Source organism: Pocillopora verrucosa, chromosome 14 (assembly GCF_036669915.1).
Source record: "Pocillopora verrucosa isolate sample1 chromosome 14, ASM3666991v2, whole genome shotgun sequence".
NCBI lineage: Eukaryota > Metazoa > Cnidaria > Anthozoa > Scleractinia > Pocilloporidae > Pocillopora > Pocillopora verrucosa.
Genome location: NC_089325.1, coordinates 11,915,276 through 11,940,209, shown reverse-complemented (window position 1 = coordinate 11,940,209; position 24,934 = coordinate 11,915,276). Strand labels below are relative to the sequence as shown.

Sequence of the window (24,934 nt, the reverse complement as noted above, 5' to 3'; positions counted from 1 at the left end):
AAACTCTAGGTAAAAGCATTTATTCTTTTCGTCCAAAATTTTTCTCTCCAAATATTACATTGGGATACAAAACAAAACCATACGGCACAAGCTATCAGCAGTCTTCTTTCTTGTGCGGACCTTTGTGAGAACAGTATAACATCGAACTGGACCTAAATTTAAGCGATTATTTCTTCACTTCAGAAGCCTAAAACCTTCATTTCTCCCTCAGCTTCCAGACATGGAGAGTTTATATTCTGATTTTGGAAAAAATTCAGCTCTGCAGCGATGTTAAATGGGTGATTCACCGCGAAATGTGGCCAATTCCGACATTTGTTTTGATACCACGAATCACGATGGATGCCGCCTACTTTTCGAAGGCAATACCTAGCTATTTGTTGAAGTTATCATGGATTTCACCAATTTGGTTATTAGAAAAATGCTGAAGTGAGCCATGAAGCCGGGCTGCAAAGCGGGTAAGCTGTATTTATGATGAAATCTGCTCCAGTGGTTCGATTTTGGTGTAGGCGAAAAAATCGCGAATGCTCGTACATGTGCTGATTCAAACGGTCATAACTTTTGAAAAATCGAAAACGTACAGGGGTTTTTGCATATTTTTACCTATAAAGGTCTAAACTTAACGGCTGTGTAGGATAGAATCGTCAACCAGGTCCCAAATCCCAAAACTTAACGTCTAAATCAAGGTTATTTACGGCCATCGGCCGATGGCGATTTCTAGTGGTCAGAATATGCTAAAATTCGCCTTTTCAAATATATTGAGAGGGCAAATTCTAACTTTCTTGGCAAACTAGAAAGGTTTTTAAGCAATCTGATATAAATTCTGTGGCTTAACTATGCGAATCAAGTATTTTACAATGTTACAAAATATGCCTATTTTTCAATTTTCGAGACGTTGCGACGGTCCCTACGGACTGGAAAATAATTATGGCCCCTAATGCAGTCAGAAAATTATTTCGAATCAAACCAAATCTAATTTAGTTCTTTCCTAGGTAAAGTCTTTCTGTTGACAGAGTTTCAGGACAAATTATTTTTGACGCAAAATTGACCAGGTGGAAATAAGAGAGACAGCCTCTTAAGTAGTGTTCATTACGGCAAAGATCGCTTCCATATTCATAACATTCTCACTATTACTCACTGTTTTCAGAGCTTTCTTACCGACACTGAAATACATCAGTTTTGTCATCAAATGTGTCTTATGAAGTGTACGAAAATTTAATATTAATAATAATTAATAATAATGATTTATTGCAGAGTATCCAACAAAGTGAGGTTCTTCATCTACAATATCTACTCTATGAATAAACTCTAAAAAAGAAGAATATATATATTGTCAAGAAGAAAGTACCGGACTGGTGTGCCGTGCGATTAGCGCGCGCGCTGAGACATTTATATTTGACCAGTTCGTAAGCAAGTTACGCGTACGATTTCTTACGTGTGTGTTTTTTCAGTTTTAGTCGCATTTTGGAGCTAGGTTTTTGTTTTTGAGTTTGTATTTTAAGCCGTTACCGTTTTAGCGTCTTTTTACCGATTAGACGTGCCTGCTGTTAAAGTAGATTTTCGTTATCGCCTTCGAACACATTTAAAATGTATATTCTTCTTGTTCTTCTTCACTACATTTGTTGTGAAAATCTCTCTGCTATTCAAGTAAGATTGTGTATGAACATACAAATGCACATACTGTTTATATGGCATTAACTGAAATTTTAAAACATTGAAAGAATACGCCATCTCTATATATCAGGTGTGCATCATTTGTGGGAAGAATTGGCCGTCGTCAGGAAATCTTTCTCGGACCAAGATGTTGGTTCAAAGGAACAGTTGTTCATGAAATAGGTAAATACATTGTCATACTCCGCCAAAGACCACAACATGGTGGAAATCTCCCAGAGTTTAATTATACAAGTGCAGTTAAATTTTATCCGTAATTGTCTGCATTTTTAATATTCTACCCTTAAATATAAACCTGATTATAAATTATGATTGTAAATACTGTAGAGTTAGTTAGTTGCGTCTAAAAAGCTCTGTTAAGGAAGACCTAATAAAGTGTATGTATGTACTTTAATATTTTTTTTTTCATTTTTATTTCATTTACACGTACTTTGTTAATTTTCCCTACCATAATGATTTTGCCTGATCAGTGTTGTAAAGTGTTTATTTCTGATAATCAGTATTTTGAATAATGACTGATGATATTGGACTTAAATGACGAAATCCAGGCTTGTGGTTCATTTTTTAATTGGCATGAACTGTTAGTAACTCACCAAAACACTAAGATCCTGTTCAACCTGATTTCATTGTATCGCCTGAGTGGCTGTTATAATGAAAAGTTTTAGAGTGACAGTTTACAATTCTTTCCAAGCTGGCATTCTTAAGCTAGCAGTAACAGTTATATGGTTTTTGGTCTATAAAGTGTTATTTCTTTCAGGGCATGCAATTGGATTTTATCATGAACAGTCTCGACCTGATCGAGACTCTTACATCACAATACAGTATGAAAACATTCCCTCAGGTAAGAATTGATTTTCGATCATTTCCAAGTGATAGTTGTACCAATTTTCTTTTACTTGTTCAATCAATTTTTCACGCAAAGAGTGAATGCATTCCGTTTTTTAGTCCCTGTCGATGATTTTCCTTTTCAGGAGCAAAGAAAAATTTTCACAAGTACCGGCGATCGACAATTGACTCACTTCTCACGCCATATGATTATGGAAGTGTGATGCATTACAAAAGTAAAGCTTTCAGCAAGAATGGAAAGCCAACGATAATTGTTAAAAAACACGGGGTATGTTTTGCTATTGTCGTCTAGATTCCATTGTTGAAATATCTCTATCATTTCATCATTGTTCATGCAAAGAATTACATTTTTTAACCTCCTTGATTATTTGTTGGTTATTCTGGGCTTAACGCTATACTTACTAGCTATCACAAAATAGATGGCGAGACCTGTGAATATCTGTGCAACCGCGCACCTACTCCTCTCCTGACTGAACATTAACCTTAACTTGTTATCAGCAAATCAGATTGTGCCATTTCTGATAGATTCCTACTGACTGACATGTCATCTTAGACTTTCTGAAAGGCTAACGCAAAAACAGAATTGAACTCTACCGATCCCTTTTTCAGGTAAGCATCGGTCAGAGACGACGGTTAAGTCCGATTGATGCTCAGCAGGCGGACCTTATGTACAAAGCAGAGTACAAACGGAGGGCGAAAGGAGAAGGACCGAGAGAAAAAGGTAAAACCACCACAAAAGCAAAACTTTCAAATAACTTGCACTTTCCTGGGGAAAATACGAACCATTTTTCTTGTCATCATTCGAATTCGTTCTTATCATGTCGAGACTGCACTATTCTAGTCATTGACCTTCAAATTGATAAAAAATTCAAACAACGATTTCTCTATAAAACTGCCAGCTATTATATCACAATTTTCCAAACCAGTTGGATTGAAAGAGCAAGAGTGAGAGATAAAGTAATTAAAGCACTCAAGAGTTGAATTTTTTCGCTGTGTAAACGCATCAAGCTCTTCATCCATACACGATTTTCGTACTTTCACAAGTTTTAGGGGAGGTTTGCGTTTTCTGCATGCGAAAGAACTTGTCAATTGAAGGACGAACGAAGTGCCGATTTGGAGGGCTGGGTATACCCGTCTCTGACAAATAGTTAGCCTTTCTGATTAAAAATTACCGCATTTTTTATCTTATTGATCTTTTTTTTTTGCATTCAGTGTTTAACTATACAAGATATACACGTATTCAGTCATTAAAACTTCATGCATTTCAATCATAACCGAGTTTTGCTCCTTGTTTCAGCGAGCTGCCAGGACAGTACGCGAAAATGTCGTTATCGGTCTTGGAGACGTCGATGTCAACAAAGCACATATGTCAAGTCCAAATGCAAAAGAACGTGCCAACTGTGCCAAGCTGAAAGACATCATCTCCGTCCGCCATCTTGAATTGATAAAAATTATTTATTACCATAGTTATCTTTAATAAACAATGATTTGAGCTAAATTAATTCTGAGAAATTGAAATATTGAAACTATCACTCAACACATCCACGGCCGTTAACACATATCTTGAAGCTTGTACGAAACTCGCCCGGCGTAAACACGGAATCTAGACCGCTACAGTAAAATGGACCAAGTATTTCATTGCAATTGTTTTCAGCATTTTTTCTCAATTTCAAGCATAAATGGCCAGTCCGTGGTGATTATAAAGTTAAACTAGAAGCTAACGCCCGTAAGTTCATCAGTGACAGCATGTTTTAAATCTGCACGCAACGATGCATGCGACTACGGAAAACCCTTCAGCGATAAAGCTTGTGGGATATACCCCTAAATGTACTATTACCTACAACAACAAATTTCAAGGCCTAACGTTACAATTATTTTCACCTTTTATTTCAGCTTGTAAAGTAATTTCATGATCCTATCACAAAGGAACCAGAACCCAGGAAGGGAAAACAATCAGATAAACGGTTGCAATCTACATTAGTTTCAATAAATAAATTTAACTCCAGGAGGTTGATTATTCGCGTCTGTTTCTGCAACCAATGAGAAAAAAGATGTTAAATTTAGTCTTGAGGGCTTGACAAAAAATGCTTGAGTCCGTGAAACATATTTAAGCTCAAGCATCACCAATCACAATTCGCATGTGATTCAGCTAATTAAATGAATTGAACTGACAACATGGTAGTTGAGACTGATTTGAGACAGAACTGAGATTTGACAACAACATAACAGAACCAAACAAAGGAACGAAAACCGTGTTTACATACGCTCATGTAAAATGGTTTTTTGGCCAATCAGAGCGCGCGTACTATTTGAATTATTTTATAAAGGCCTTTCCTTTCGGTGGTTATCCGCACCGCACATTTTCTAGACTCCACAATCTCCACAAGCCTCGTGTTCCTCATCATTGTTATTGCTTGTTCTTCACATTACACGCCCTGCATCACCCACAGGGTGTGGGGGGGGGGAGGGGGGAGGGGGTTTTAACTTTGATCCAAAAGGCAATTAATTTTATGTTACATTAATTACAGCCTAAATACGCAAAGAAATATTGAAAGGCAAATAAAATTCAAATACTTCACATTTACTTCTGATGGTTTGGTAGGTTTCCGGATCACTAGACCCTCCCAGCCTCTCGATCTACCAACAATATCCTAAGTATGCTACTTCATACCACGTGAGCAGACGACTTAACCAAGTACTACGACAACATGCAAAACCGGACAGCGAAATAATTGGATCGAGCTCATGAAGTTCAGGTGTCGCCACACTCAGTCCCTACGTTTTGAAAAATTTGGTAGCCAAATATTTTTCCAGTCATGCTCGACATAATTCAGTCAAAAAGTATTCTACTTATTATTTATTCATTACCTCTTTTAATTCGCTTCTTGCAGGGTCGCGCAGCTTTTCCCAGTCTAGCTTGGGTCATCGCGCACCGCCTTCCAAATTTAAAAATCGTGGTTGCCTTTTTTCATCAAGCAAGAGGTTTTAAAGGCACCGAGCCTCTTCAAGCTGTCTCGATCTAATACGAAATTCTCAGAAATGCATGTATGGGATGTGTCAAAATCTGAAGAGAGAATTTACTTGTGCAGGCAGATCCAAATAATCTTCACATGTAAATCAGTGGCGAGCGTAGAACTGATACTCGCGAAGTTTAAACCTCTCTTAGCTTTTGACAGAGGTGACTCAAAATTTTTTTCAGCTGGTCATATTAAAACTATCGAAAAAAACACTGTCTCTGTCATTTAACATCGTACAGCTTCCTCAACTTTGTTTCCTTGAGGTCATATTGGCTACCAGTTATCGGTTAAAAATAGTTATGTATAAATTTATCCTTTCGCTAATTCATCATTAATTTAAAAGAAGTTACTATTTGATTCAAGTTTATTACAAAAACTCACTGTCAACAAACTTTTTCATTCTTATTGTTACAAACAGAAAAACAGATGTTGTCGGGAATGGCAGATAAGCTAGAACTAAAAAGCACTTTCGCTCATAAGAACAAGCATTCAACAAATTATTCTGTGATGTCTTTCAAATCAGGGCTTTCAGACATTTTTTTGAGTTCTTGTCTAATAAAGCTTACGTATAGTTAAGTTTACTTGCAAAGTGCGCTCAGCAATTTTCTCGCAGAACCTGACACGCCGTTTTGTTGTGGCACCGGTGGCTTCGCAAATCACCTTTTGAAACTCCCTGGATTGATGGACGGCTTCCATGCACAAAGTAGAGTTTAAAATTCGTTCATTGCACCTAAACTGAAAGCTCCGTTAAATTTATAAGAGTTAATTTGCAACATTCGGCAACAGTTAATGAGTTGAGGTAAGATTCTACTGTCGTTACTTGCGTATTCTTAGGAGATGAACAAAAATAATGATAGACATTCCTACAACGATTTCCCTTCTGTTGTCTATACGGCGCTTTTTGAAAGACGAAGCTGCGGTTGCCACAGCAACCTATACTTTCTTTACAATAATTTTTGTTCGGTTTAAGACTAACGCCACATTGAAAACTGTACAAAGTTTTTCCTGAAACTTTGACTGAAGAAAAGATTAAGGTTAGTATAAATTTTTAATTCATCTTTTTAGCTTTGCAAACAGTTATAATCCCTTCAATTTGATTCACAGTGGGGTAAAACCCAAAAAGTTTTTGCCCCAATGTACACTTTTACACCTAAGAATTCGGGCTGACATAGCACCAACGCCTCTCAAAGAACAGTCTCCAGTAGAACAACTTTCATTGAAGTGGTATTAAAAAAAAGGAGAAAACACTCTGACTCGTCTCTTAGCCGCATATGTTCACTTTATTGTTTTACCTTCTCTCTACTAGACAAGAGATTAACAAGCAGAAACGGAGGAATGGTGAACTGAATGGCCAGTTGAACGAGGAGAGGCAGGCGAGAGAAGAGGTACTACTCGACAATAGCCTGTAAGCGATTGCCGTTCTTAGTATTGGAAAAACATGTTGTTGTTGTTGTTTCTGTCTAAAGTGAGTGCGTGCCAAAATCTGTTGCATTCGCCTTTCTGTCAAGGTAGTGCTGGTGTTTATGGTTTCTCACTGACGGTGGAAACTCCAGTGATAGGACACTATCGAGAGAGGGAAAAGTGTCCCTTGAATAGGAGATTCGCTTCATTAATCGTAACAGATACGACGCTTACTCGAGCATCCTTTTTCAAATGGAACGAAAAATTTCTTCCTCACATAGAGGTTTCACAAGGGAGAGGTTCGCTCTTGATGTTCAGAGAGTTTTTGCCCAGGCAGCTAACTTTCTATTTTTCTCTTATTCCCTTTGCAGTTGGAGTCCAAAGCTCCTTCACGAGAAGCTTCAAAGTATGGTCGTCGATCCAAAAACAAGAGCAGATGCAGCAAACTCTCAGATATAAGAACGAAATGTATACACGCAGTGCGCTATCCTGTCCTATCATGCCAAACTTTGATTTTTTTGTTGTTGTTGATTTAGTTATTTCCTCGTTACTATTTTCCCATTTAAGAGCCAAACAATCAACTCACTTACTTCATGTCCCTCAAGTCTTTCAAATAGTTATTTCAAAAATTTCTAAAGAGACTTTCAGTTGGGTCTTTAACCCTTTACACCCTAAGATCAGTATACATATTCTCAATCCACACTGTTCTCAATACATTTCCTAAGGAGAATACAAGGAGAATTTGTTTACCAATCAAGAGCTTCATTAGTTGGTGATCATTTTCTTTCTTCTCGTGACCTTAATGTGTTAACTGGGAGTGATATTGTAAGGAGAAATTAGATGCTTGTCACTCTTAGAGTTTAAAGGGTTCAGGTAATCCGGGATTGCATCGATCTTTCGTTACTGTGGTTTTTGTTTTACAACTGAATGTGCGCTAAGAAGAAAGAATTGCTTGTTTTCTAGCTCTCTTAAATTTTATCTCAGTTTTGTTTATTTTTTTAAAAAAGTGGCTTTGGCCTCAGTTGATTTTAGACTTTAGGTATCCGGCACCAATCATTATTATTGTTTTCCTTAGGTAACTACACTTCTAAATCGTGAGAGACAACTTTTACAGGAAAGAAAACTCCTCAACCGCGAATTCAAGGGAATCAAATTAGAAAAGAGTCGAATGAATAAAGGGGTAAGTTTCTAAAGAAACTGTGGTGCTGCGTCGGTGGGAGAGTATAGCAGGTAATTTAGTGTTAACAACTGAGTTTAGAACGTAAATTGGCCATCGTAAAGAGTAAAAAAGCTGACGTTTCGAGCGTTAGCCCTGTGTCAGAGCTCTGACGAAGGGCTAACGCTCGAAACGTCAGTCGGCCTGGATACAACTAATCTGGGAACCTCCTCAAAGACTTTCGAACCTGCTAAGTACCGCAAACATTATAGCTTCTGCTCATGAGCCTGCAGTTCGTTTGGACCTGATGTCTCCAAGGGATGATGGGTATTTGGGAGAACCTCACGGTACTGGATCCAGAACAAGTTACAACGGAATTTCAAGAGACAGAGTTACACTTTGATGAAGCAAGAAAACAAGTTTCTTTTTAGTTTGTACATTAAGAATCTATACTAATCAGTCTTAGTGAATTTAAGCTCCTTCCAAGGTATTTGGTCTCCGTGAAGGAAAGACTTGATGTGCAACACGTCCATGGCTCATGTGGATAAGTTTGCGAACTGATAACATTTCGACCGAGCAATGACAGATTTTTTGTTTAACGCCAGAGATAAATTGGGATTGCATTGGTTTTGCTTTACTTCGTCGTGTGATTTGTCCCGAAACTCGCGCCACTTTTTCAACCGATCAGATGCAAAACTGAAACCAATTGCTACTCGGAACTCGTGTTTTCCCACGCTTCAGTTCTAGTTGTCTCTTGGGGGTATTTTCTTTGTTCTAATTGGGTGCATTGATTACTATATTTTGCATTTACATCACTCAAGTGATGTGAACTGTATAATGCAATATTTCTGTCGGAAATAAACGAAAATCAACATTTTCCTTTATAAGACAATGTTATATATTTCTAATGTCTTGAATGATCTTGAATCTTCCGGTTCAGGCATGTCTTTTTTTTTTCTTTTCAAAAAGACTGATGTTAAGTCGAGAGGTTGTTTAAAAACGTGATAACTGAGGAGTATTCTTCTCGCTTGTGTAGGCTAAAAAATATGATACCTATTTCATATAACCTCTACTACTTTTTAAACCTCAATGATGTCCGTAATTTCTTTAACAATTGATTCACTGGTTCTCGTTCTCCTCTGACCGCAATTTTAAACAGAATTCAAGTCCACACTTGCATTAATCAGTACTAAAGTGCGTCTCATTCAATATCCTCAGTTAAGGGTCCTATTATGTTATTCACCCAATGCTTTTTGTTTGTTGTTAAATGCTCGTTTAAATGATTCAGTGGCTGATGTGTGATCCCCAAATTCATTTGGGTAATCCCAAGCTCATGGTAGCTTTCAGCAGTCTTGTTAAAACCTTCATCCAATAACTTTTTTCTGATGTTTAGTGCTCACATGTGTTACTCGGTGGCTGAGGTGTAATCTCTAAGCATATATTGGGTAACCCCCAAATTATGGTGGCTGTCAGCGGTCTTTTCATAATCTTCACCCAAACCTTTTGTCTGATCTTTCGTGGTCGCTTGTGCTTATTACTTGGTGGCTAATGTGTAATTTGTAAGCATATATTGGGTAATCCCTACCTAATGATACCTGTGAGCGGTGTTCTCATGATCTTCACCCAATACCCTTTGTCTGATGTTTAGTGCTTGTTGTGTAACTCAGTGGCTGATGTATAATCTCTAAGCATATATTGGGTGTCCCCTTAAGTTATGATAGCTGTGAGATATGTTTCACGATCATCACCCGATGCCTTTTGTCTGATCTCTTCTACTCGCTTGTGAGAATCACTGCCTGATGTGCGATGTGCAAGTTTAATTTGGGTAATCCCCAGGTTGTCAGCAGTCTTCTCGTGATCTTCACCCAATACTTTTTGTCTAATGTTAAGTGCTCGCTTGTGTAAATCAGTGAATGAGGTGTAATCTCTAAGCATATATTGGGTAACCCCAAGGTTAAAGTAGCTCTCAGCGGCGTTCTCATGATCTTCACCCAGTACCTTTTGTCGGATGTTTAGAGGCTGAGGTGCAATCTTTAAAGATACATTGAGACACCCCCAGGTAAAAGTACCTGTCAGCAGTGTTCTCATTATCTTCACGCAACGCCTTGTGTTAATTTTAACTCGGTCTGAATATCTTTATAAAGCTAAATAAAATGTTATTTGACGCATTTGTGGTATTTTTTCGCCTTGATGGCCCGTTTGAAACAAATATGTGATTGACTATTGCACCCTAGCCCTTACCATATCGAGCTGTTTTAAGCCCACGAAAAACAATTCCTCGAATCATTTCAGTAATATTGTGATTCCGCTTAGCCGCTTAGTCAGGCGGCAAGTTTATAGATCATTTTGATTAATACATGTTCCTCCGTTGTCTTATTAGAACCGTCCTTTGTGAACAATCTATCGAATGCACGTATTTCGATGTTATGTTTTGTACATGAATGCTACTTGAAATAAATAAAAAAGCCAGGACTTTGCATATAAGTTAAACATCTTCCACTTCTTCATCTTTTATATTCTGAATATGCATGCGCCCTGTGCATCATCGATACATACACTATATTCGATAATAATACGCGCGGATATTTTGCGAGTTGTGAATTATTTTTCCGAGCCTCGATCGGATGGGGCGAGGAAAATTACGGGCAGTGAAAAAAAAATCCGCTTGTATTTTATGTTAAACCATCGAATAAGGTGTATGTATCTAACGTGTGTTGGGAAAAGCGGAAGGTCCTATCGTTTCAGCTTCACCGACCATCTTTTATTTTTATGATTATAGCTTTGGTTTTATCAGACATAATTAAATTATACACAACATCTCTGATTTTGCTTTGCTTTTGCATACGTGTATGAATCATAACATCGAAATACGTACTTTCGACACTTTGTCCACAAAAGGCCTTCATATTGAGTTATTTTAGGCCAACGAAAAACAATTTCTCAAATCATTCCGGTAATATTGTGATTCCGCTCAGCCACGCGGCGGGATTGTATAGCATTCAAAGTAATACAGCTTGATCAGATATTTTAACATACCTCTCGTATTGTAGTTACTTTCAATTCTTTTGAAAAACGAGGAGTCTTGTATACCATCGATTAGATGGCACAATTTAGGACTTAATTCAAGCTGAATGGTACTTTCGATCTGTCCTTCCTTTGTACCTTTGCTGTTTTTACAGTTCCCAGCGCCATATTGGACATGTGACCGCGCACACGTGAGAACGAGGCTGGGGTTGACTCATGCTAAATCTCTGTGAGCGCTCTTGGTGAAATTCCTACGTGGGCAGTAAAATTGTTCGATTTTTAAGGAAAATGGATGGTCCTAGCCGAAATCTCGATAAAGCTAATTTTTCTCCCAAAAAGAAAGGAAAGCAGTGTGCCGTTTTTGGTTGTTCAAATACATTTTATGGCCCCAGTGGTTTGCCTACGAGCTTTCGCTTCTTCAAGTTTATGCACGGAGGCATGTATTTTTGCTAAGTATTTATCGTTCTATACTTATCTTATTCTCTGTGAATTATGGATGAGGGTAACTATTGTTGCAAAGTTAGTACAAATTTTCTATTACGTACCTGAATTGTTTTAAGTTCAGTAGAGTTTTTTTTATTCCGGCAGTCAATAAGTCAATAAGTTCAGTACTGCTCACCTGTTTACTACATGGCTTGCCTAAAACACTCCTAGAAGAGAAACTATTGGAAAGCAATTACTTTTAGTAAAATAACCAAGACACTGTATCTTCAGAGTTTTCACTTATTATGGCAGACCCAGAAAACTGACACAAATTTGGTAGCAATTGTGACAAAAGAAGTTTCAAGTAGTAGTTGTTGGTTTTTTTTTATGATAGCATAATAATCCAGAGCTAGTGCATTACTTACCTTCTGAACGAGTTGTAGCCGTGGTCAGGACTAGCATCTCAGCCAGACCACACTATGTGTTCGTGGTTAATAATTGTTGGATTCATGGAACGCCCAATCCAACATCTTTACCCACTGGAGTTGTCGTGCGACCGAAACCCTACACCTTACAATGACACACCTTTGAACCCAACTGTAGTGGAGTTCCGGCCGCGACGAGATGCTGCTGTGGTAGCACGTCAGCGAATACAGGACACAGTACAGCAAGATATCTGAATGTTGTTACCGAAGGAACATTACATCCATACTTATTTCTTGTTTTGTTATAGAGTCTGTTCCACGTGCATATGCCTCGTTTCCAAGTCATATGGGGGAGAGTGTCAGGAACTGTACGATACGTACGATTCCTAAATTGATCGAAATTTATAAGTGATTTCGTTTACTTATACATACACACCGCTCTACCAAGAAGGTCCGTCTGAGATTGCACGGGCTGGGATGACTTTTGAAGAGCTGCAGAAACGAACTGGACTGGCCAAAAGAACTAAGGACGAGGCTTTACGGATAGTAGATAGCCTCAATTCCACGCTCAGAAAGATAGAAACAAAGTAAATACGCAGATCATGCCTGACGTCGTTTGATTGACTGTTTCTTTGTTTGTTTATTTGTTCCTTGCGATAAATCAGGCAGACGGGAATTCGATTTCGGTTAATACTAAAAAGAGTTTTAAAGTATAGCCGTCAGGTGATTTGACAGGTCTCTGGTCCTAGTTGTTCAAAGGGTGGACATCGCTATTCACGGGATAAATCTCTATCCGCTGGATAACGCAGCACGTTTAGGTGACACTCATCCGCTGGATAACGCAGCACGTTTAGATAACACTCATCCGCTGGATATCGATTTATCCACCCTTTGAACCATCAGTCCCAGGAAGACGATATTTATTCCTTCACCATTTCAATTTCCATCTTTTTCCAGTGGTGAATCTTTAAGCACTCTCAGTTTTCGTACTTTCGGCCATTTTGAGTATGTTTACTTTACAACCTACTTTTTCATGCTTTTGCCTCTAGACACGAACAAGAAAAATCTCAGGGTCTCTCTGAAATTGGCGAACTTAAAAGGAGAATGAAACAACCAGAAGAAGAAAATGAAGAGATTTCTGACAACAGACTTCGATTGATAGGTAAAGAATCATTTTTCTGCTGTTGCGGCCATATTTAATCAATTATCTTTGCGCCTGTCCCTTCCAGCTCCCCCTCCCCAAGCGTAGTGGATTATGTTGCCGACTAAATTGCGATTATAAATAAATTGATTTTCGAGACTGATACTATGAAGAGGATACAAATTAATGTTACGACGTCTTGTTTTCACGATTGAAGAACAATTCCCCATAAACTTCATTTCCTTAATCTCTCAGATGAAATAGACAAGCAGAAACGGGAACTTCTCCAAGCCAAACAAGCGAAAGAGGCCGCCGAACATCAGTGCACTTTGGAGGTATTTTGCTAAAAAGTGTTTGTTGCCTTCTCGTAACCTAATGCAGGATCTATGCATTTTCAGTATCTATGTAAAGCTGTCTTTTATAGTAACAATTATCTCTTGAATGGTTTCTGCCATTCCTGTATTTTGTCCACAGATCTATTCTTTTCTCTTCGGGCATCGTCGAGAACGCAAGCGAAATAGGAGTCTTAGGGTTTTAAAGAACGCGAACCCCACGTGGCGGGGAAGAGCAAGAGAATATGAACGAACGATTGATTAATTTTTTTCCTTTTTTTTTTCACCTGTTTCACAGTCTCTCCCTCACTTCGCTCTTTTTTGCCTGGCATTAAAAAAATTATAATAGATAAATAAATAAAGAATGGACGGACTTCCACTTCTGTGATGTTTTCACATTGCTCTAGTCGACCAATCAAAATCCATGGGTGATTCTGAATGGAAGCGGAACTGTGTCAAAGAGGTTCTCAGTCGAAAAAAGATCGTTCAATTTTCTCTCTCGTAAAAATTAATTCAGTTAATGTTTTCCATTTTCTTTTATTGTTCTTAATCTTTTGGCTGTGGATAGTTCCTCTGCGCTGTATCTTTTAAAACAGAAGTTCTTATCTTTTTTCAGGTTTCATCGCTCAACCAACGACTCGAGTAACGTGAAAGAGAGTTTAAATCGCGACTCCGGAACATAGAGGAGATGAACAGACAGTCGGTGAATAAACTCAGAGAAATGTTGAATGGACAACAGAAACTTGGAGCACAGTACGTTACACAAATGTACACAATTCTTCTTCACTCTCTACCCTTAAACATAAGGTTTATGGAGGATGTCACTGGTACCCGTTTCCCATATTAATGCTTGCTCCAGTGAGAGTGAAATGGCTCTAGTTCCATTGGTGATGCAGAAAGCGTTATAATACAGAAATAAGAATGGAGAATCCAATTTACTTTGCAGACCTGCATGAAGTGTAGCATTCTTATTTTAGACAGAAATTCATTTTTCCCTATTTCCTTTTATATCACCTATTCACTTCATCAAAAAATGTTTGAATTCAATTTGACATAAGGAAATAGTCTGTCAGGTGGAAAGAGGAATCTAGAGCAGTAACGCAGAAATTTGAGCAAACAGTGAATGAGTTGAGGTAAGTTTTTATTTTCCTTACATGCCTAGTCTTTGGAGAGGAACAAAAATAATGATAAGAATTTACAGCGATTACCCTTCTGTTGTCCATAATCTACGGCACTTCTTCGAAGACGAAGTTTCGGTTTCCACAGTAACTTATACTTCTTAACAATAATTTTTGTTCGGTTTAAAACTTACGCTACCTTGAAAACTATACAAAATATTGGCCAGAAATTGACTGAGGAAAAGATTAGGGTTAGTACAGATTTTTTATTTATCTTTGTAGCTTTTCAAACAGTTATAATCCCTTCAATTTTGATTCACAGTGGGGTAGAATCCCAGAAGTTTTTGCCCTAATGTACAATTTTACACCTAAAACTCCGGGTTGAATTAGCGCTAACGCCTCTCAAACAACAGTCTCTAGCAGAACAACTTTCATGGAAGTTGCATTAGAAAAAGAAAAAGGAGAAAAGCGAAAAACAGTCTTAAACACTCTGAATCGCCCCTGAAAAGAGAGCAAATGTGGGCTTCCATACGATTCCATCAGACGAACAGCGGAGGAAAGCATGGCTGGAGAGAATTCGTCGCATAAATGTGCCGCCGTTACAATACAGTTATGTCTGTAGTGATCGCTTCTCAGCAAGCTGTTATCAGTCGAATCTTCGGTCGAAGATCACTGGGCAAAGGTATAAACGCCGGCTAAAGGAGGATGCTGTGCCCTCTATATTTGACTATGCTTCACAATCTAATACAAAGAGACCCCGATTGTCAAGCGAAAATCGCCGCGATCGACGAATGCATTAAGAAGTTCGTTTCACTTTTTGTTTGGATTATTGCCTTTTACGAGAGGATTTTTTCGACTCAATATGTTACAATTTCTGACTCTCTGTGAATAAGAAACTACGGTAATCTCATTCAAATAATTATATGGAGGGGCTTTGATCGATGAGTGAGCATTTCCCTACACCGAATTACAAATTGAGGCAGAAAATACTTATCTTGCGGCATACATCTTCATAGGTAATTGTACCTCCTCAACGCTAAAAATTCCCCATTTCTGACGATAAAACGGGCTTACTTTTTGTGCTTTCTAGATGAGGGGCCAGATATATGAATGTACGTAAGTATTCTTTTGAAAGAATTAAAGTTTCCATAACAGACTCAGTATACTGTCACTGTTTCGTATCAGGATTTCCGCGGAATTACTGACGGCTAGAAACGGTTAGAATGTTTCCACAGAAGTAGTAATAAGTAAAGAGGAAGTTGTTGCTTCTGACAATTCAGAATCCTTCTCTTCGAGTCCAACGATGTGCGATGTTGGAATTCAGTGCTGTCTTCAACCTCTTACCCTCAGAAGTACGGCAATCCAAACAGAGTTTGAAGATGCAGCCATGTCTACTAGAATTAACACTAAGGTTCCCCCTCCGACCCAGGCAAATACAACCAAAAGACTTTCCCTGCCGACAGATGAAAGTCAAACTGGCGTTCTTCCTCTTTCAAAAACTTCAGTCATTGATGCTGAAGAATGGAAAGTTAACAATGATCGTAATTATGCTATGCATGCTCCCCCATATGTAGCCTTTCCTACATATGAAGATAACCGTTTCAATGTTACTTCACCGCCTCCTTTGCATGAGGTGGAAATTTTCATACCTGCCACTGTTAAGGAAGAGAATGAGAGTGATGAAAGTGATGGTGACAATGAATATGAGGATGATGACTTTGAGGACCCAAATTGGCATTTGCCACCAAATGTAGATCATTTCACCAGAGAGAATGTCAAGGATGACACATTATTTGGAGAATCCAAGGAAGACTGCAGCACCCCTGACTCTGAAAAGAAATACTTTTTTTTGAGTCATCTATAAATGAATTGCCGAAAAGGTGCCCCAATTGTGGAGATATAATAATTGATTCTGAAAGGAAAACAACTGGTAGCATGCTATCAGTTGAATTGACTTGTAACAGTGGCCACAAAGTAAAGTGGGGTTCACAGCCAGTAGTGAAACGGAAACCCCTAGGAAATCTACTATTGTCTGCTGCTTTTGTGTTTACAGGAAATACCTTTACTGCAATCAGCCAGTTGGCATCATGCTTTAACCTTCAATTTTTCAGTGAAAGTGTCTTTTATGACACACAGAAAAAGTACTTGTTCCCTGTTATTCACGAGGCATGGGAAGCTGAAAGTAGGAGGCAAATTGAGATTCTCACTACCAGTGGTGTTGAATCTTGATGGTGATAGTCGTTGTGACAGTCCAGGCCATTCTGCAAAGTATGGCACTTACACTTTGATTGATGAGGACATTGGTAATGTGGTGGCATTTCAGGTGGTTCAGGTCACTGAGGTCACATCGTCTAATGCCATGGAGAAAGAAGGATTTAAGAGGTGCATAGAACTGTTTGGAGGAAAAGATATCACCATCAGTAGGATCACAACAGATCGCTATGTTTCTATCACCAGTGCCATGGCCAAAGATCACCCAAACATCAAACACCAATACGATGTAAGGCATCCCTCAAAGTGGGTGGTAAAGAAGCTGACTCACAAAGCAAATCAAAGGGGATGTGAGGATCTCTCATCATAGATTCAATCAATCTCAAACCACCTATGGTGGTCTGCTGTAACCTGCAATGGTTATGTTTCTGATCTTCGAGAAAAATGGAAGTCGGTCTTGAATCACATCACTAATAAGCACATCTGATCAGAAAATACCACCAATGTTGTCACCGAAAAATTTCTTCCTCTGAAGCTAAGAAAGTCTGTTGGCTTAAGCCAAACAGTCAAGCTTTCTTAGCTTTAGAGGAAGTGGTCCTAAACACTAAATTGATGAAGGATATTGCCAAGATTACTAACTTCTGCCACACGGGCAGACTAGAGGTATATCACACTGTTTTGCTTAAGTGCCGCTCTCGCTAAGAGCGGTCCTCTCGACTTCCCGTCCAAGAAAGGTTTTTCTTTTTTTTTTTGGCCCATGAAAAGGGTTTAGGATACATGTTTCAAAAATAGTGTGGTCGTTCGCTAATTCTCTTTTTTCGTGTCCCCACGGGCCAAAACTGATTTTGTAGCTAGACCCACCGTGTAAACAACGATCGAAAATGAAAGTTTCACAGTTTTTATCGAGGGCGCCGCGGCGAAGAGTGGCAATGATGTATTCTCTGAAATTACACCAGGCACTCGGTCATTTATATAGATCAAGAAGAGCAGGGGTCCTATAATAGATCCCTGGGGGACTCCAGATGTAACTGGAAGAAAATCAGATGCCTCATTATCGATCACTAACCCTGTGTCTTCTACCAGATAAATAAGATCTAAACCAAGCTAACAAGGATCCCTTGATACCAAGGCACTCGAGCTTAAACAATAGTTTTTCGTGGGGTACTCGATCGAACGCCTTGGAAAAATCGAGATATATGACAGGTATCTGTTGTCTCATTTCAAGAGCCCTAGCAAATTGATGAACTACTTGGCTTAATTGAGACATAGTTGATCTGCCTGGCAAAAAGCCATACTGCCATTGCGTAATATAAGTGGATATATTACCAGAGATCTCAATATAAACTTGCTTTTCCAGTAATTTAGAAAGCACATCGAAAAAAAAAAATGCCCCGATAATTGGACGCTAGAGACTTAGAATCACTTTTATGAATACGGACGAGATTAGCGTTTTTCCATTTTCAGTAAAAGCCCCCAGCACCAAAGACATATTGAATAATCTGCATAAAGAGGGTGAAATTTCTTTAGCGCACTCTCGTAACAACTTAGTGGGGAGGCCCAGTGAAGTTTTGTTGATATCACATACTATTAGTTGTTTAAGCATATTGTTAGGGCTTAGTTTTAACACAATAGTTAAGTCGGTGAAGGTAATTAAAAGTACTACCATGATCAGGTGGAGCAAAAACTGAATGAAAAAAAAGCAATGAATAAATTAGTTTGATCGACGGGTCTGGTGGCCTGCATCGATTCATGCTTTATAACCCCTGGAATTTTACTACTCTTCGTAAATGCTTTGTAATATGATCAAATTCGCGAGGATTGTCCTTTAGAACAGCACTAAGGTTGCATAAATGATTACGCTTCTTAAATTTGAAGTTTTCGTGACGCAGCAACGCTAGATATGTTAATAACCCCGTCTATGCTTATCTTAATACTTTTTAGCGTTGGTTTTTTTCTTCTATTTTCGTGCTCTTATTTATTGTTTTAAATCGTTCTCTTCTAATTCAGCTTAACTTAAAGAGATACAAACTGTTAGATTTTAACTTGATTGTATGATCGAAGTGTGGAATTAAAAGAGCTATGAGTGGCGAGTCTTTTGTTTGCCGGCTTTAAGTCACATTTTGATTTAATTTTGAAAGACGTTGAGGAAGGTGGAAAATTTTAGCCGCAATAAATAAAAGGGGTGTGTAATTAAAAAGAAAAATGCAGATAGAAGAAAAACCGCAAATTGAATAGACTTTGCTTGGCAACATAATACTTTCGAGGGCTCTTAGCTTGCTCCCACGTGTAGTTTATTTCACGCTCGAACTTTGTCATTCCAAATGGCTTCCTATCTACGGCTATTTCAAACATTCCTTCCACGTGTAGGAAATGATATGGACCATGAGAAAATCAACCAATGGGCCTTTTTTTTCAACAACAACAAATGATTATGCTCTTGACCCTTTACTTACTAATTTAGCTTTGCGAAATTACGTCATAAAAGTCTATCTTTCCCCAGGAAGCAGATTTAAAAACCAAGCGGGTGGGTTTGAAAGAATCGATACACAATATGTATGAATAGATATAGGTCTTTAACCTTCTCATATTTCTTTCAAACATACGAGTTTGCTTTTAAAATTACGTCAGTAATCTATTTCTTCCATGGGAACAGTGACTGAAAAAGCGATTGACTGAATATACTTCCTACACTGATCACGAAAAAGTATAAAATATAAATACGATAATCATTATACAACTTAAGAGGTCTATTCCCGAACAGATGTATACTTTGCATGATCTTAAAATGCCTCATTCACGTTCTTAGTCGCTTTATTGTTTAATTGAAGTTTATAATCACTTCACTACAGCAACAAAAACATCAAAGTTTATTTGTACTCTAGGATTTCATAAACTGAAGATAAAATATATAAATTGGACATATTGAGACGACATCTGCAAACCCAAAATAACTTGTTAACTCGAGGCCAGAAATAGCGTCATATTTATGTCGGCATTGAATATTTAGTGTAAAACACCCGAAATACCGCGAGTGAGTCACTGAACATCATCACTTTCCGTTTTAATTGGAAATTTTCCCGATATTTTGCTATTTTAATACTTCTGAACTACGTCAACCAAGCATTTTATCCATAGGAAGTTAATTTCAATTCAAGGGGTCATTGGAAAGGAACGCAATACGTTGGTGGAAATTAATGTTTATCATAATCCAATATACCCGCTTTCTTCCAAGATATTAGCTTGTATATATGTCGTTATATGTTATCACTTGAATTCATTCCTAACGTCATTTTAAAAGCTAGACACCCTCCATAATGAAAAAAATGTAGAAGAAACGCCTCTAACTTATACATAGGTAGTCTTTTATACAAATTACACTTTTACTGCCAGTGGCTGAAAGGGACTTGATGACTCATTGAAAGTTCCGTTTCAAGTTGAGATTCATTGAGATAGTTTTGTTTGGATATTTAAAAGTATAATACTTGTAACTTAAGCTGTAGTATGATAATTACCTTAGTGTACTGCATATCGAGTTTTCTGTTATTAAATATGTTGCAGATATTTCAGTTTTCTTTTTAAATTTCTCACATATAATTTTAAAAGACAGTCTTGGAGAATTGGTCGATTTTAGTTCTATATCATCTGTTTATTTGTAAATTCGCATCTCTTGTACCGTGACCGATTTCTCACTCCAGGCAATGGCTTTGAAAGAAGCTAAAACATGGGCTAGACGAACTTAATAACGCTGAAGTCATTGTTACTCAGGTGCAGACCAAATTTGTTTGTTTACATTGAAGACGCACGATCTTTAGGCGGCTTATCTTTTACAAAACATAAATATATTGCAGCTTTTAAGCGTACACGAGTATCACGAAAATAGTTGAGAATCCTAAGTAGTTCTAACCACTGTTTAAATCTGGACTCCTGACGTTCCAAAAGACTATATATAGCTGAAGGAATTCATAGCAGGTAATTGTTTCAACACTCTCCTGAGTTTTAACATAAAAGTTTTAACTTAACAGTTACAGATCAAAATGACTAAAATGACACACGCATGATTCCCTGTAACCTATTACTATTATTTACTGCTATTCTAACACCGTATATCATTGCAGTATCTCTTCATCACCATTGCCTGGAGTGAGAAATAGTATACAGCTATTTCAATTTACGTTGTCGGATCAAAGCTTCAAGGGTACGGGACAAGACCGAAAGGCGGTATGGGTAGATTAGAATTAATTTTAGGCTTTCGGGGTTGTCGGCGCGAGATGGACATGGACATCGGAGATCTTCGCTGTATGGACGAGGCATTTTTAATTTTGCTGATAATTATTCAATAAGATCCCATATTCCCCTTCGGTCTTGTCTTGTAGGCTTGAGGCTTTGATCCGACAACGTAAATTGAAATAGCTGTATACCATAGTAACTAAACTTAAACCCTTTCAATTTTTTCTTCGACAATAGTAACATGTACAAACTTCTTCTCCTATAGAATGATTCCAATACTTTAGAAAATGTTAGGCATGGGCAACTGGCGTGAACGCTTTTATGGTGTATGAAGATGGAAATCAGCGACCTTAGGTGTTGGCTGAAAACGAAATATAAGCGAGGGATTTAAAAAGTGTAAAATATATTCTCGTGGTTTAGTTGACGAGTAAAAATTTTCCCTTGCTGACAGGTTAGAATATTGATAGATGAGTCAAAGAAAACAATTTCTGTTGGCAACCTTAAAAAAAAACCTATTTCTTTTTCAGTGCAGTATTTGGGTGTCCCTTTTGAACCTCTTTGGCCAAAAGAATCGACGCAAATTCTTTAATCTAAGTTTCTTGAGTTCGAAGTTGGTTTAAACAGTGTGCCTTATTTTTCAACGTCGCCGGAATACCCTTTCACAGGAAAGGTACCGGTCAGGTGGTTGGTTCCAGTCCGTAATTAAGGTTATATATGATGCACTTAATGACTAAGTATGAGGGCCGGATGGAAAAATGATTGACTCAAGGTCATGAAGTTCAAGTGTCGCCACGCTCGGTCCGTAAGTTAAGACAAATATTTGGGAGTCAAATATTTTTCCTGTGAGGCTCGACCTAACTCCGTCAAAAAGTAATCTATCTATTCTTTCTGCGGTAACTCTATAAATTCACTTCTTGCGGAGTCGTGCGGCTTTTTCCTAACCTAGCTCAAGTCATTGCGCGCAGCCTTCCTGCGGGGATTTTTGTCTTACGACTTTCATATCATGTTCGCGCGGGGCCGTACGGATCATATGATAAGGAACATTACTGAACGAGCTTGCGGTCAACAGCTGCTGTTCTGGCACCGCAAAAGATCATTATTTGAGTCAATACTACGTTTTTTGCATCTCCTAATTGTTCAAACAAGTTCGCCAATGTATGTAAAAAAATGAGGGACTCTTCTCACGCGAACAGTAATTAGCCAGGTTGCTAAGCCAAATTAAAAATGGCGGTGTCGTTAGTTGAAAAGGACCACATCGGTTGATATGGTTATTCTCTGAAATCTCAAGGCGTGCTTATTTTTCCTCATATTACTCTAAAATTTTTCATCGGAGAAAAAATATGAATTTTTTAGTCTCTCGAGCATTTTCTCCTTTCTGCTTTTTGTTCCACATCCAGAAGACCAGAAATGAACGAGTGTTAAATAGAGCACATCTTTCTTTCTCCGCAACAAATTTCCAACGAATGCCCATAAAACCCAAATGTATGTGGTACGGCATGAGGTCAACTTAATGATGTTTTTTTTTCTTGCGATTTTTCTATTTATTTGTTTATCCATTTCTTTTGGGAAAGTTTTGGAGTGTTTTTTATTAAACAGACCCATATGTGTTTTTCTTTTCTCAAAAAAAGATAGGCGTTTTCATTCTTCTAATTCAGCAAGAGTTTGCTTTCTATTTGCTGGCTTTGCCTGAGTAAGAAACAATAACTCCAAATCACTCTACCAGCTGTTCACGTTCTAATCAGGAGCTTGAAGTAGTCTAACACGTGCGAACATTATTTGATCTTAGCATCCGATTTTACTCGACCACGCTCCTGTGTGCTGATTAAAACATCAGCCATGATGGATGATAATTGGAAAGTGGCTGTTTGATAAGAGGAGTGTCTTTTCATTTCTGTAGCAGCTTTATTAAGTTCATATGGCAGTAAAACTACAGCATTTTTCAAATAAGATAGACAGCTACCCTAATTTATCTGAAAATAAGATGGCTCTGAACCTACACTTCTATCAACGGCTGATCACGATGCATTTCTAAAAAGTGCACTCATCCTTATTTACGAGCTTGTTACTTTAACAAATGACGTGGAATAAGAAAATTTAAAAGGTCAAAATAATAGAGCCTAGGAGTAAATGTGATGGAAAAAAAAAAAGAAGCCGGAAAAATTAATCATTGTCTTACACCGCCGTAAGACCAAATGTTGGAGTAACCAAATCTGTTTTCAATTTACAGACACCTACAACTAAAACTAAGGGTGTTCTTCAGCTATGAATGCCTTCTTCCTTAGACAAGTTCTTGGGACGGGGCTAAGAAATTGAATTAGTCAGTGAAGAGTGGAAATTTGTGAGATGCCGTTATTAGAGCAACAAATTAAAAAACGCAAACAAGAGGTTTAAAAGGCATCAAGCCTCTTCAACCTGTCTTGATCTAATACCAAATTCTCAGAAATGTACGTATGGGATGTGTCCAAATCTCAAGAGAGAATTTACTTGTGTAAGCAGATCTAAATGATCTTCGCATGTAAATCAATGACGAGAGTGGAATTTATATTTGCGAAGTTTAAACCTCTCTCAGCTTTTGACAGAGGTGACTCAAAAGTTTTTTCAGCAGGTCATAACTTTCGAAAAAAAAAAACTGTCTCTATCATTTGACATCGAAAAGTTTCCTTAACTTTGTTTACTTGAGGTCCCATTGGCTACCAGTGACCGGTTGAAAATGGTTACGAATAAATTGTTCCTTTCGCTAATTCATCATTAATTTAAAATAGATTACAATTTGATTCAAGTTTATTACAAAACTCACTGTCAACAAACTTTTTCAGTCTTATTGTTATAAACGGAAAAACATATGTTGTCGGGAATGGCGGATAAGCCTGCGAACTAAAAAGCACTTTCACGCATAAGAACAAGCATTTAACAAATTATACTGTGATATCTTTCAAATCAGGGCTTTCTGACAGCTTTTGGAGTTTTTGTCTAATAAAGCTCATGTATAATTAATTTTATTTACAACGGCCGTGGTGCGCTCGTCAATTTTCTCGCAGAACCTGACACACATTTTTGTTGTGGCGCCGGTGGCTTGACAAGTCACTTTTTTAAACACTCCCTGGATTGATGGACAGCTTTCATGTACGAAGTAGAGTTTAAAATTCGTTCCTTGCACCTTAATTAAGTGAGAGCTCCGTCCAATTTATAAGAGGTAAGTTGCAACATTCGGCAACAGTGAATGAGTTGAGGTAAGATTTTACTGTCGTTTCTTGCGTATTTTTTAGAGATGAACAAAAGTAATGATAGGCATTTCTTACAAAGATTGCCCTTCTGTTGTCCATACGGCACTTTTTGAAAGACGAAGCTTCGGTTGCCACAGCAACTTGTACTTTCTTTTAATAATTTTTGTTCGGTTTAAAACTTACGCCACATTGAAAACTGTACAAAATTTTGCCTGAAACTTTGATTGAGAAAAAGATCAAGGTTAGTATAAATTTTTCATTCATTTTGTAGCTTTGCAAACAGTTATAAATCCCTTCAATTTGATTCACAGTGGGGCAAAACCCAAAAAGTTTTTTCACAAATGTACCCTTTTACACCTAAATGTCCGGGCTGACATAACACTGACGCCTCTAAAAGAACAGTCTCTTGTAGAACAACTTTCATTGAAGTGGTATTAGAAAAAAAAGGAGAAAACGCTCCGAATCGTCTCTTAGCCACATATGTTCACTTTATTGTTTTACCTTCTCTCTACTAGACAAGAGATTAACGAGCAGAAACGAAGGAATAATGAACTGAATGGCCAGTTAAACGAGGAAAGGCAGGCGAGAGAAGAGGTGCTACTCGACAACAGTCACTAAGTGATTGTTGTTATTAGTATTGGAAATACATGTCGTTGTTTTTGTCTGTGTCTAAAGTGAGTGCGCGCCAAAATCTGTTTCATTCGCCTTTCTGTCAAAGTAG

At 37.9% G+C, this 24,934-nt stretch overlaps 1 protein-coding gene and 1 pseudogene across 1 annotated transcript in view; both read left to right on the top strand.

Annotated features, from left to right (window-relative positions):
* Nucleotides 1-141: 141 nt before the first annotated feature.
* The window catches only part of LOC131795604 (zinc metalloproteinase nas-14-like), a 75,964-nt gene continuing 51,171 nt past the window's right edge, over nt 142-24,934 (top strand). Inside the window, exon 1 of the mRNA XM_066161303.1 lies at nt 142-455. Within this exon, the coding sequence (XP_066017400.1) occupies nt 434-455 (22 nt within the window). The 5' untranslated portion in view covers nt 142-433. The remainder of the gene's footprint in view (nt 456-24,934) is intronic.
* LOC131789671 (uncharacterized) lies at nt 14,252-17,132 on the top strand (annotated as a pseudogene).